This window comes from Muntiacus reevesi, chromosome 3, assembly GCF_963930625.1.
Source record: "Muntiacus reevesi chromosome 3, mMunRee1.1, whole genome shotgun sequence".
NCBI lineage: Eukaryota > Metazoa > Chordata > Mammalia > Artiodactyla > Cervidae > Muntiacus > Muntiacus reevesi.
The window spans coordinates 215,412,016-215,427,138 of NC_089251.1; the positions used below are offsets into that span (position 1 = coordinate 215,412,016).

The window sequence follows — 15,123 nt, forward strand, 5'->3', positions numbered from 1 at the left end:
CAGAATTTTATTTTGAAAATCTTTATAAAATCATTTAAAGATGTTGGAAGACACAGGAAGTCTTCCAACACACATACTGCCTTCCAATGTGTCTATGGAAAACACAAAATGTTGATATAGATGAATTTTCATATCAGAGACATGTCCTAAGGCTACAACTACACACAGAAAAAATTTGCAAAATATTGAACTATATTTTACTACACTTCAAAACCAATACTTTAAAGATAAGGAAGCAATAAATCAACTAGGATCCTTATTAAACATTGCTTGTTAACATACTTTATCACTTTGAGACTAACTGGTTAAGTTTGTTTTTCCACAACACTTTGAAATGTACTTCAAGAATAATACACTTTATTTATTTATTTATTTTAATTTTTTTTTAATTAGTTGGAGGCTAATTACTTCATAACATTTCAGTGGGTTTTGTCATACATTGATATGAATCAGCCATAGAGTTACACGTATTCCTTAATTAAAACATGAGATTATTTTTTTTTTTCTTGCAGCATTCTCACATCCATTGTGATATTTGCATCTTTTGCAGTGCAGATGTGTGTTCTGAGAACTGCCAAAGTTTGAGATGAATCCTCACAACCTGAAAGAGTACCTAATGATCAATCCTGTCACTGGTAGGAGCTCAGGGTTTCATCTTTCAAAAATCACCTAGATTGAAGTGGGTCTCTGGCAAAATTCCAAGAAGCAGGTTTCCCAAGACTCAATTCCCTCAATAGTGGTGTAAGAAGAAAACAATGATTTCTGTTCTCTGTGGAACACAAAGATATTAATCTGAGAAGCTTACTTGTGCTGATATGATCAGATTTGCTGCTCTTTGGGGCAGGCCTCTCACACTGTGTGCCCGACCAGTTGGTGGAGCACCTGGAAAGATAAAAACAACACAGAACAAATCAATGAGTAACAAAACCCACAAGCTGGCTAATGTGGTGACTTCAACCGAATGAAATGAAAGAGAAGCCAGTTATCATAGTTCATGAATACTAGATAGAAATTTCTGCTAATTTCCCACATACTGTCAGTATGCTGAGGGTAACTTCTATTGAACTTCACTTGTTAAAATACTTTTTTAAAATTTGAGTTTACATGCATTATTCTTTATTCTATGTTAAACTTAAATTTGGCAGATTTTGTAACAAAACTGAAATTTTAATTAAGAACTGAAATTAATTTGAGAAATACTTAAAATTATGCTACTATAAAAATGGAGCTTGCCTATCAGGCAAATCTTTATTTATTAAATTTCTGTGATTTATTTTTGCTAGTTGTAACTCCAAAGTGGAACTAATTACCAAAGAGCAAGTGATCATCTGTCTCAGTTCAAACTGGAGAATTTTCACTCTTCTAAATCATAGATAAGGAAATATAGTGTTTTCCCATGTAAGATCATACTTCTATTACCATGAAATCAAGAGAATATGCCCAAATTTTCATTCAGAGAATTTGTCTTGCCCATACTTTACATTATGGTGGGAAGTTTAACAGAGGATTAAAATAATAGATCTGATTAAAATTCTTCATTTAAAAATAAATCACAACCATATAATTAGCTGATTGCATCAAAATGAATGCTGGAATGGTTTTAGCTGTGTTTGAACAAGGTCTGCTGGCTAACACAAGATACCTTTATGCATCTGTCAGAGGAAATCCATAGAGAAACCATTTAAATTGGCTTCAGTTCTTACTTAAAATGACTGTGAAATATCACCATATCAAGAATAGCTGTACACATCAAAAGGACAGATTCCAGAGTCATTCCAAGTAGATCTCTTTGGGCATAGTGGCCAAACTAAATGACTGCAACTTCTAGGTCTCTGACAATTCTGTCATAGCCAATTCAGATAGCTGAACCTGTTTTGGAACTAGGCTTCTATGATGCCATGTGAATTTTTTGTGGTATTTGTGAAGACAGTATTTGGTGTCCTAAAACACAGGCAAGAGCTCATAAAATCATCATACTGACAAATTCAAATTATAAAAATTTTTTTTCACAAAAGCATTATTTTGTTCACAAAAGGAAATATTCAACTTCAGCATAATTGACAAAAATGCTACTATTCAAGAATATAGTTATTTGATTAATAATATTACATATGAAGCATGATTTAAATGGAAATTAATATCATTATAATTATTATTTTGTCATCTTCTCATGCATTATCCAAATTTTTGTTCAGAACTTTATAAAAATTAACATATATTTCACATATATTATATTTATTATATACTATAATACAAATAAATCATTAAAATAGATAAATAAGTTTAAGGCCAGTTCTGACTCTGTCTATATTATGAAGTGAGGTAATGAAATGAGCATATTTCAAATAAGTATAATCAAGTGAACAACCAATAAAATCATTGATTTTAAAAAGTAATTCCTTTTCTTCCTTAGCTGTGGTTTTATGGATGAATAATTTAGAAAATTGTTCCAGTTCTTCAGTTTCTAATTCTTGATAGAGTCCAAAGATAACTAGGCAGAGCTGTTTAGGCAGATTTTGCAAACATGTTGTTAGAATGAATTCTAATCATTGCAAAATTCCTTTTTGTTTTATGTCACTTTACATATGTCGAATCTTTCTGATTGACCACTGAAGATATTTTCCATGCTCCAATGAAAAAAATAATTCTGATTATTTGGTAGTTTTATTATACAAGTGATGTGTACAAAGGTGTTTTGTGCAATCATGTTGAAATATTGATTAAAATATCAAATTTGCTCCTTACATTACCTCTGCGGATTAAGATACAACAATAACAATAGCAATCTAAATCAGGGTTCATGTTAAATAAGAGAAATGATCTGAGATACATTTTATGTTACTAGAGATAAGAACCTCCAGGACTCATCATTACACTGAGATGCTTAGAAGAAAAAAAAATGGAATTTCTTAGGAACTGAAGTAAATGCGAATTGATCAGATGTTCTGATATGACATCATGTGTTTTATGTATTTTAGAAAATTATTAAAAATATGCCTTTAGAACTCCAAAAGGGAAGAGAGGGATTTTTAAACAAAGAGGATAAGAATGCTGTAATATTTTATTCAAAAATTTGAAATTATTTAAGTAGTACAGGTGGTATTTGCTAACAATATTGACTAATTTTCTATTTTATCCATAGCTTGGCATCCACAATTTATATTAGATAAATTATATCACTTGCTAGTTCATGATGCTCCTCTCCTGTTTTGAGGAAGTACACATAGATTCTTAATTTTCAGGGAATATTTTCTTTGTTACATATTGGAAATAAGTCTCAAAGACTATGCCAGAGAAACAATTAATTTTAGTAATTCTGTTTCTCAATCAATTGATGATCACCTTGCAATTTCCCCTATACTCCTTATAAAATAATGTTTTATGGCCAAAGATAAAATATGTTTCATTCATCTACATTTGTTCCAGTCTTAAAAAATAATCTTTTCTGAGATATTAAATCAAATAGAAGTCATTATTCTCGTTGCCTACCTTGAAAAATTATGTTAGGCATTTGCTGCTCCACAAGTTCTTCCAATGACTGATTTAAGACCAAGTATTTTTACCATCTTTATAGAAATTTGTAAATCTTCTTTCTCTAAGTAGACTACAATAATCAAAGCCATTAATGGCAGATCATTTAAGAACTAAAATATGTGTGGATCATCAAAATTTCCTGTTGAATTCCTATTGAATTATTTGCATAATCATGCTGACTATAATAATTTCTGGCATCTGTCTATTTGTCATTTTCCTCAGGAAAAATCCATAGTCAATGCCCTAGTCATCTTTAATCTGTACTATTGCAATCTACTGTTTTCTGCTATTCATCTTTGGATAATAGTCTTTGAATTAGCCCTGCATGGCCCTCCCAAGAAATCATTTTCTTTTTCTCTAGCACCATAAACATGTTTATCATTCCTTTAAAATGTATTCTACATTTTCCCCCACTGTCCTTTACTGTAAAACAATGAAAATCAGTTTCTTTTTATACCACTCTGAATTATTTAACTTTTTAAATACTTTCATGAATTTTAGATTCATGAAATCTAAAATTCATGAAAGTATTGTTGGATCATGAATGTATAGGTAGATATAAAGTCAGATAGATTCTTATTTATTTGAACAATCATTTATCCCTTTCACATTATAGTATAAAGATATTCCATTCACAGTTTTTTCACGTCAGTAGCTGCCTGGTATAGGGATATTGATTTAACAGTCTTTTTGATTTCCCCCCTTCTCTCCAAGGCCAGTGACATTAAAAAGAAAGACTGTTTATTGTTATGTCATTTTCCTAATCTGATTCTTTCCTCTATGTTACACATTAGACTAATGATTATCAAATTGAAAAATGAAAGTTGAAATTCTGGAGGCCCATATACCAGAGCTTTTCATTAAGCAGCTTGGAGTTGTGGCCAGAAATCTGCATTTTAACAAACTGAGCCTGATGCAAGTAATTCACAAATCACATTCTAGGAAATATTTGTTCTTATATCAAACACTGTTGAATCATTAAAAAAAAAGGATAGGAATAATAATATGCATGCCCAGCAAGACTGTTCAAAAGGTTAAATGATATTGGTAGAAGTTCTTAACACTATCTGAAAGTAACTGAGCAGATTTTTGTTTTGGATAACTAATTCTTATCTGAATGCTAGTATATGAAATGCGTGAACAGTTAACTTATTGTTAACTGAGTATACAATTATTGCATAGTGTTAAGTTGCTTCAGTTGTGTCTGACTCTTTGTGACCCTATGGACCATAGCCTGCCATGTTCTTCTGTCCAAGGGATTCTCCAGATATAGTCTGTCATTAAGTCACTATGTCCTGTCTGGCTTTTTGCAACCCCACGGACCATGGACCATAGCCCACCAGGCTCTTCTGTCTATGGGAATTCCCAGGCAAGAATTCTGGAGTGGGTTACCATTTCCTTCTCCAGGGGATCTTCCCAACCCAGAGATCAAACCCACATCTCTTGCATGGCCAGGTGGATTCTTCACCACTGAGGTACCTAGGAAGCCCCAATTGTATACTTACAAGATTCTGTATTTCCAATGCAATTTTCTGTAACAGGGAGAATTTTCCTTTTTGTAAAGACTATAATGTAGTCTCTATTACTATATTATACACAATAAATATTTTCAGGCTATCAAAATAAGTTTTGCATATATAAGGGAAAGTATAATCTTTAAAAAAGAACACTTTTTACAATAAAACATAAATATAAGATACATAGTTAAACTGTTCAAAATAATAAGAGCTCTGAAGTACTGGAGTGATTTTACAATAAGAACTGAAATCAGATATAAAATGCTGAAGGTGTATTAAAATCTTAGGTATTGTCTTTCACTGTAACGATGATAAATATGTGGACTATTCATGTCATTTTGTGGAACTGTGGTTTAGAGTCACCTACTTTGGGAGGACTTCAAAATAAAATGAGATTAAAATCTTCTTCCTCTTTTCATCAAATTTAAAGGTCATGAGACTCTTCTGATCAAAGTGAAATTCAAAGCTGAACCTTAAAGCAATTTGAAATTTAATTTTTCCTCTTATATCCTAGGCTGCCATTATTAACCATGATGATGGAGACATTCAGAAAGAAAAATCTTTTAATATACCCTTTTCTTTCTATATGTAGGGGGAAAATATGGCACAAAGGGATTAAAGAAGCCTCAGAAATCTTGTGCATATTGCCATGCATGTTTTCAGTTCAGTTCAATTCAGTTCAGTCGCTCAGTCATGTCCGACTCTTTGCAACCCCATGAACTGCAGCACGCCAGGCCTCCCTGTCCATCACCAACTCCCGGAGTCTACCCAAACCCATGCCCATCGAGTCGGTGATGCCATCCAGCCATCTCATCCTCTGTTGTCACCTTCTCCTCCTGCCCCCAAACCCCCTCAGCATCAGGGTCTTTTCCAATGAGTCAACTCGTTGCATGAGGTGGCCAAAGTATTGGAGTTTCAGCTTCAGCATCAGTCCTTTCAATGAACACCCAGTACTGATCTCTTTTAGGATGGACTGGTTGGATCTCCTTGCAGTCCAAGGGACTGTCAAGAGTCTTCTCCAACACCACAGTTCAAAAGCATCAATTCTTCAGTGCTCAGCTTTCTTCATAGTCCAACTCTCACATCCATACATGACCACTGGAAAAACCATAGCCTTGACTAGATGGACCTTTGTTGGCAAAGTAATGTCTCTGCTTTTTAATATGCTTTCTAGGTTGGTCATAACTTTGCTTCCAAGGAGTAAGCGTCTTTTAATTTCATGGCTGCAATTACCATCTGCAGTGATTTTGGAGACCCCCAAAAATAAAGTCTGACACTGCTTCCATTGTTTCCCCATCTATTTCCCATGAAGTGATGGGACCAGATTTCATGATCTTAGTTTTCTGAATGTTGAGCTTTAAGTCAACTTTTTCATCCTCCTCTTTCACTTTCATCAAGAGGCTCTTTACTTCTTCTTCACCTTCTGCCATAAGGGTGGTGTCATCTGCATATCTGAGGTTATTGATATTTCTCCCAGCGATCTTCATTGTGCTTCATCCAGTCCAGGGTTTCTCATGATTTACTCTGCATGTAAGTTAAACAAGCAGGGTGACAAGATACAGCCTTGAGGTACACCTTTCACAATTTGGAACCAGTCTATTGCTCCATTCCAGTTCTAACTGTTGCTTCCTGACCTGCATACAGGTTTCTCAAGACTTGGGTCAGGTGGTCTGGTATTCCCATCTCTTTCAGAATTTTCCACAGTTTATTGTGATCCACACAGTCGAAGGCTTTGGCATAGTCAATAAAGCAGAAATAGATGTTTTTCTGGAACTCTCATGCTTTTTCGATGATCCAGCAGATGTTGGCAATTTGATCTCTGGTTCCTCTGCCTTTTCTAAAACCACCTTGAACATCTGGAAGTTCTTGGTTCACGTATTGCTGAAGCCTTGCTTGGAGAATTTTGAGCATTACTTTACTAGCATGTGAGATGAGTGCAACTGTGTGGTAGTCTGAGCATTCTTTGAGATTGCCTTTCTTTGGGATTGGAATGAAAACAGACCGTTTCCAGTCCTGTGGCCACTGCTGAGTTTTCCAAATTTGCTGGCATATTGAGTATAGCACTTTCACAGCATCATCTTTCAGGATTTGAAATAGCTCAGCTGGAATTCCATCACCTCCACTAGGTACCCCACAAATCTCATTCAATAAAAATTAAAACTATGATTACATTTGTGCATCAGATTTATAAAACAATACTTTCATACAGTGACAAAAATTCAAAAATTAAAAGTCACTTACAAATTTTTTTCTGATTAATTTTGTAAATTTCATTCTTTTGGTGCACAAACATGGCTGAATTTGTGTGACATTCCTAACTTTAAAGCTTTGCACTCTATATAGACCCCAGCACCTTTTATGCCCCCTCTTCTTACAGACAGTAATAGTGTAAAATGCAAAATGTTTTACTGCATTTGGAAAAGATATTTTTTTTATTAATTGACCAGTTTGTTAACTATACTTTGAAATATTTTTTAATCCATTTGTGTTTTACAATTTTCTGAGATTTAATTATTTCATATATACATAAAGATTTATAATTTTTAACATGCTTCAAGCATTTCCCATCATACCTTTGATGTAAAATTTGCATAAAGTTCAATTAATATCTGCTAAACTTTGTGCCAGGTCCTAGAATAAGTATTTTCATATGAAAAATATCCTTGTTCAGCTTCTATAATAACCCATGAGTTTTAATTATTCATCTTATGAAACGAAGAATTGTGTTCAAATGATTTTCCTGAAAAATCATAGCGAATAGGCAGGAGAAATAAAATGTGGAGTTTTCATGATCCTTCTAATTCTAACACAGAAGTAGCAAAAATGCTGTTCCTTACTCTTTCCTGCCAAGAGAGTATCAGTCCCTTAATAAGAAAGTAGAAATATTATCTGAACAAAAAGAAAATCAATGCATTTTTTGAGCAGTAAAATTGTTAGAATTACCACATTGGCTCACTACTATGGTCAGTAATGTCTCTTTCTGGCAGTGACAGGGAGGGATATGTCATTGAATAGTGTTAATATTCTTCCTAATACCAGCTTCACATTGTTGCATGGGTTCCAAAACAGCTGTGTAAGATCCAGGATTCATCAATTATAAACTCATCTATATCATTACTTGATGTGACTTTGAATTTCCATAGCAATTTACTGTATATTTCATTCATTTGAAATATATTTTGGTTTGTATTACAATTTTTTTTGCATTTTTTATTAGAATATAGTTGCTTTACATTGTTGCATTAATTTCTACTCTCCAGTGAAGTGAATGAGCCATATGCATGCATAAACTCCTTCCTCTTGGACCTCCCACCCACCCCACCACCATCCCAACTTCTAGGTCATGAGACCATGATTGACATATATACACGATCGTGTGTATATAGAACACAAGAAGCTCAGCTCAGTGTTCTGTACTATAATTTCTATTTATTCAGTATTATTCTCTATCAGAATTTGACTGTCCTTTTTTACACAGAAATAGCTATGTATTACCCTGCTTTGCATTCTTCAAAAAGCTTAAGGTAGTATCATAAATTTATGTTTGCTCTAATAACTATACTTGATTCAACTCCATAATTATACACTATAATGCTTAGTTTTAAAATATGACATTAAATCATTGTGTAACCTGGTATGGATACAATTAGTAAAACAAAGCAAATCCTACTTTAATCTTAAGGACACTTGATCAGAATGAATTCTTGATTTCTGAGAAGGGTTAATGTTATAAAGTAAAATAGTAATGAGATATTCAATAAACTCTGACCAACAATTATTTTAGAAAATTTTAGAAAAAGTGAAAGTTAATGAGGAATTTCAATTGAAGAAGTGGCCATGAAAGAAATAAAAATTAACAAAGTGGATTATTTAAAGTGATTTATTTGAAGAAATAAGGAGAAATATAAAAGCAAAGATAAAATCTAGTTTGCCAAGAAATTATCCATAAAAGGAAGTTTGTCAAGACTGGCTAGTCTTAAGTTAGAAATGTTTGAACATAAAGTTCTGTGCATGCCACTTGAGCAGAAATGGCCACTGAGGTGTAAAATTATGATTCAATAAGTATTAAAGAAAGAACAAAATCTCTAGTAATGGAAAACTTCTACCATCTAGATATTCTACATGAAAATTTATTAAAAGCAGATCTGAAAGGCATAATGTGTGCTTTTTATAGAGTGACTAGGTGATTTCTACTTGCATCAAATAAAAAGGAAAGGAGCAGTCAGAAGTTGAGTGTTAAGTAGTAAGGTGCGTGCTAACCGGGTCTCCGAGTCTGTCGCGGAGGACTTAGCCTCTGCATGAGCGAGGGCTCTGGGCCTTTGGACTGCCACCTAGCGGCCGACTCGGCCCTTGCCGCGGGGCCGCCCACTTGGGGCCTGTGTGCGGGATCTTGCCTGCGCCTCTGACCCCGACCAGCGGTGCCGCCTCTGGCCTCTGGCTAACCCGAGGGCAGATAGAAATGAAGACATGCATATAGGATATTATATTGGAAACAGTGGCTATAACCCTGTAGCTAAAGGTGGGAAGAAAAACAATGTATCCTGTAATACCGGTGGAGAGGTCTATCTACATGATGTCAAGATGAATGCTGCTTCAGTCGTGTCCGACTCTGTGTGACCCCACAGACGGCAGCCCACCAGGCTCCCCCATCCCTGGGATTCTCCAGGCAAGAACACTGGAGTGGGGTGCCATTTCCTTCTCCAATGCATGAAAGTGAAAAGGGAAAGTGAAGTCGCCCAGGTCTGTCCGACTCCTAGCGACCCCATGGACTGCAGCCCACCAGGCACCTCCGTCCATGGGATTTTCTAGGCAAGAGTACTGGAGTGGGTTGCCCTTGCCTTCTCCAGCCAAGATGAATAACCAATCCCAAAACTGGATTAAAAATATTCCTAGTCACGGCTGGAGGAGGGGGGGGGGGGAGGTGTAGGGGGATGAGGATGAAAATCTCTGTGCTAAGTGGACATAAAGTAAATGCTACCTGAATATTTTATGTTTTAGTACCAAATAAGAGTAAACAGTAAATTTTTTGTGTGTGAAAACTTAATGAATACGCTTCGTAGTTCTTAGGGTTTCTGTGCTGCAACAATGGTAAAATCGAAAACAAATTATGGTGGGGCTATCTGACATATTCAACTGCAGTCATTAAGTATTGTTCAAGGCATATTTACCCTACACAAATTTGGGGCAATGATAAGGATACAAGAAAGAGTTAATACAAAGTTTTGAGAGTGTGAATGTGTTGATAAGTGAAATAGATAGTTCTGATTCTCTAGAAAATATTTATTTTCAGTTGGAGAGCACATATCCCCTTCATGGATCACAGTCTTGTCATGGTGAATGAGATTTTGGTAACTCAATGAAGCTATGAGCCTTGTATGTGGGGCTACACAAGATGGACGGTCATAGTGAAGAGTTCCAGCAAAACATGGTCCACTGCAGGAGGAAATGGCAAATCACCCCAGTATGCTTGTCAGGAGAATCCATGACCAGAATGAAAATGCAAAAAGATAAGACACTGAAAGGTGGGCCCCCCCCAGGTCAGAAGGTGCCCAGTATAATACTGGGGAAGAGCAAAGGGAAATTACTAACAGTTCCAAAAATAATGAGGTGCTGGGCCAAAGTGGAAAGGACACTCAGTCGTGGATATGTCTGGTGGTGAAAGTAAAGCCCGATGTTGTGAAGAACAGTATCACATAGGAATCTGGAAAGTTAGGTCCATGTTGTTGTTGCTGTTATTGTTGTTCAGTTGTTCAGTCTTGTCCAATTCTTTGAGATCCATGGTGTGCAGCATGCCAGGCTTCTGTATCTTTCACTAGGTCCTGGACTTCACACAAACTGATGTCCATTTGATGATGCCATCCAACCATCTCATTCTCTGTCACCCCCCCTTCTCCTGTCCTCAGTCTTTCCTAGCATCAGGGTCTTTTCTAATGAGTCAGCTCTTTGCATCAGGTGGCCAAGGTATTGGAGCTTCAGCTTCAGCATCAGTCATTTCAATGAATATTTAGGGTTTATTTCCTGTAGGATTGACTGATTTGATCTTGCAGTCCAAGAGACACTCAAGAGTTTTTTCCAGCAGAGTTGTTTGAAATTTCATGAATGAAAGTAAATGGGATATGGAAAAGTAAACAGGAGATGGCAAGAGTATAACATCGACATCTTAGCATTCAGTGAAATGAAATAGGTGGGAATGGGCAAATTTAATTCAGATGACCATTATATCTACCACTGTGGGCAAGAATCCCTTGGAAGAAATGCAGTAGCCTCATAGTCAACAAAAGAATCCAAAATGGAGAACTTGGGTGCAATCTCTAAAATGAATGATCACGGTTTGTTTCCAAGGCAAACCATTCAACATCACAACAATCCAAGTCTATGCCCCAACCACTGATGCTGAAGAAGCTGAAGTTGACTGGTTATTTGAAGACCTACAAGATCTTCTAAAACTAACACCAAAAAAAGATGGCATTTTCATAATAGGGGATTTGAATGCAAAAGTATGAAATCAAAAGTTACCCAGAATAATAAGCATGTTTGGCCTTGGAATACAAAATAAACAACGGGAAAGCCTAATAGAGTTTTGTCCAGAGAACACACTGGTCTTAGCAAACACCCTTTTCCAACAACCTAAGAGACATCACCAGATGGTTAACACCGATATCAGACTGATTCTGTTCTTTGCAGCTGAAAATGGAGACACTCTAAACAATCAGAAAAAACAAAACCTGGAGCTGACTCTGGCTCAAATCATGAACTCCTTATTGCAAAATGCAGGCTTAAATGGAAGAAACTAGGTAAAACTATTAGGGCATTCAGATAAGACCTAAATCAAATCCCTTAGGATTACACAGTGGAGGTGACAAATAGATTCAAGGGATTAGATCTGGTAGACAGAGTGCCTAAGGAACTATGGACTGAGGTTCATGACATTGTACAAGAGGCAGTGACTAAAACCATCCCAAAGAAAAAGAAATGCAAGAAGGCAAAGTGGTTGTCTGAGGATGCTTTACAAATAGCTAAGTAAAGAAGAAAAGAAAAAAGCAAGAGAGAATGAGAAAGATATAGCCAACTGAATGCAGAGTTCCAGAGAATAGCAAGGAGAGATATGGAGCCCTTCTTAAAAGAAAAAAACAAAGAAATAGAGGAAAACAATATGAAGGGAAAGACTAGAGTTCTCTTTAAGAGAACTGGAGATATCAAGGAAGCAATTCATGCAAGAATGGGCATGATAAAAGATGGAAACTGTGAGGACCTAATAAAGGAAAAAAGAAAGTGAAGTTGCTCAGTTGTGTCCAACTCTTGCGACCCCATGGACTGTAGCCTACCAGCTTCCTCCATCCATGGGATTTTCCAGGCAAGAATACTGGAGTGGGTTGCCATTTCCTTCTCCAGAGGACCTATTAGAAGCAGAATAAATTAAGAAAAAGTAACAAGAACACACAGAGTAACTATACAAAAAAGGTCTTAATGACCTGGATAACCACAATGGTGTGGTCACCCACATAGAGCTGAACATCCTGGAGTGTGAAGTCAAATGGCCTTAGAAAGCATACTATGAAGAAAGCTAGTGGAGATGATGAAATTCCAGCTGAGCTATTTAAGATCTTATAAGATACTGCTGCACTTGATATAGCAACAAATTTGGAAAACTCATCAGTGGCCACAGGACTGGAAAAGATCAGTTTTTATTCCAATTCTAAAGAAAGACAGTACCAAAGAATGTTCACACTACTGGACAATTGTGCTCCTTTCATGTGCTAGCAAGATTATACTCAAAATCCTTCCAGCAAGGCTTCAACAATATGTGAACCTCCAGATGTACAAGATGGGCTTTGAAGAGACAGAAAAACCATAGATCAAATTGCCAGCATTTGCTGGATCGTAGAGAAAGCAAGGGAATTCCAAAAAAATAATCACTTCTTCATAGATAATGCTACAGCCTTTGACTCATGGATCACAACAAACAGTGAAAACTTTTTAAAGAGATGGGAGTACCCAACCACCTTACCTGTTTCCTGAGAAACCTGTATGTGGATCAAGAAAAACCAGTTAGAACTGGACAGGGAACAACTAACTGGTTCAAAATTAGGAAAGGGGTATGACAAGGCTGTATACTGTCCCCCTGATTATTTAACTTACAGGCAGAAAACTGGACGAGTTGAATCACAAGCAAGAATAAAGATTGCTGGGAGAAATACCGAACAACCTCAGATATGCCGATAATAGCACTCTAATGGGATAAAATGAGGAGGAACTAACAGCCTCTTGATGAGGGTGAAAGAGAAGAGTGAAAAAGTTGGCTTGAAATTCAACATTAAAATATAAGATAATGGTATCCAGTCCTGGTCCCATGACCTCATGGAAATAGAAAGGGAAAAGTTGAAGCAGTGACAGATTTTATTTTCTTGGGCTTCAAAATTACTGCAGACAGTGACTGCAGCCATGAAATTAAAAGATGCTTGCTCCTTGGAAGGAAAGTTATGACAGATCTAGACAGCACATTAAAAAGCAGAGACATCACTTGGCTGATAAAGATCCATACATATTCAAAACTATGCTTTTTCCAGTAGTTATGTATGTTTTCCTGAGATCCTGGGTGGTTGGTATCTGCCAGGAGGGTCGCAGTATGAGATCAGGTCTCCAGAGGAGACATACAACACACATGAGTTGGTGCTTTTGAGGCACAACCAGGAAGCCAAAAGGCCGGGGAACCAGGACAGTGTACTTGCCAAACACCTGGTCACCTGAGCTGCTCAGACCTGGGAAAGGCACAAAATGCATGCTCAACCCACAGAGACTGAGCCAGAACAGTGTCTGAGAGTCTCTTGTGAAGGTACAGGTCATCAGTGGCCTGCTGCAGGGGCTCTGGGTGCAGCAGACCTGGGTATGGCATAAGCCCTCTGGGAGGAGGTCACCATTAACCCCACCATAGAACCACCAAAACTTACACAGGCCTGGGGAAACAGACTCTTGGAGGGTACAAACAAAACCTTGTGAGCACCAGGACCCAGGAGAAAGGAGCAGTGAGCCCATAAGAAACTGACCCAGACATGCCCATGAGTGTCCAGGAGTCTCTGGTGGAGGTGTGGGTTGGAGGTGGCCTGCTGCAGGGCCAGGGGTACTGAGTGCAGCACCGCATGCATGGGGCCTTTTGAAGGAGGTCACCATTGTCTTCATTACTTCCACCATGGTTTGGCCTCAGGTCAAACAACAGGGATGGAACACAGCCCCACCCAAGAGAAAATTGGATTAAAGATTTACTGAGCACTGCCCCACCCATCAGAACAAGACCCAGTTTCCCCCTCAGTCAGTTAAGGATAAGCCTCTTATCCTTATCCATCAGAAGGCAGACAGAATGAAAACCACAATCACAGAAAACTAACCAAACTGATCACAGGGACCACAGCCTTGTCTAACTCAATGAAACTATGAGCCATGCCATATAGGGTCACCCAAGATGGATGGGTCACGGTGGAGAGTTCTGAAAAAAACATGGTTCACTGGAGAAGGGAATGGCAAACCATTTCAACATTCTTGCCTTGAGAACCCCATGAGCAGTATGAAAATACAAAAAGCAATGACACTGAAAGATGAACTCCACAGGTCAGTAGGTGCCTAATATATTACTGGAGAAGAGTGGAGAAATAGCTCCAGAAAGAATGAAGAGACAGAGACAAAGCAAAAACAACACCCAGTTATGGGTGTGACAGCTGATGGAAGTAAAGTCCGATGCTGTAAAGACCAATATTGCATAGGAACCTGGAATGTTAGGTCCATGAATCAAGGCAAATTGGAGGTAATTAAACAGGAGATGGCAAGAGTGAACGTCGACATCATTTTAGGAATCAGTGAACTAAAATGGAGTGGAATGTGTGAATTTAACTCAGATGATCATTCTATCTACTGCTGTGGGCAAGAATCCCTTGGAAGAAATGGAGTAACCATCATAGTCAACAACAGGGTCCGAAATGCCATACTTGGATACAATCTCAAAAACAACAGAATGATCTCTGTTCATTTCCAAGGCAAACCATTCAATATCATAGTCATCCAAGGCTATGCCCCCAACATT

General features: G+C 37.1%; 1 protein-coding gene across 1 annotated transcript in view; it reads right to left on the minus strand.

Annotated features, from left to right (window-relative positions):
• Positions 1-15,123, minus strand: part of LRP1B (LDL receptor related protein 1B) — a 1,678,044-nt gene that overhangs the window by 12,918 nt on the left and 1,650,003 nt on the right. Inside the window, exon 87 of the mRNA XM_065928990.1 lies at positions 806-882. Coding sequence (XP_065785062.1) covers positions 806-882 — 77 coding nt within the window. The remainder of the gene's footprint in view (positions 1-805; positions 883-15,123) is intronic.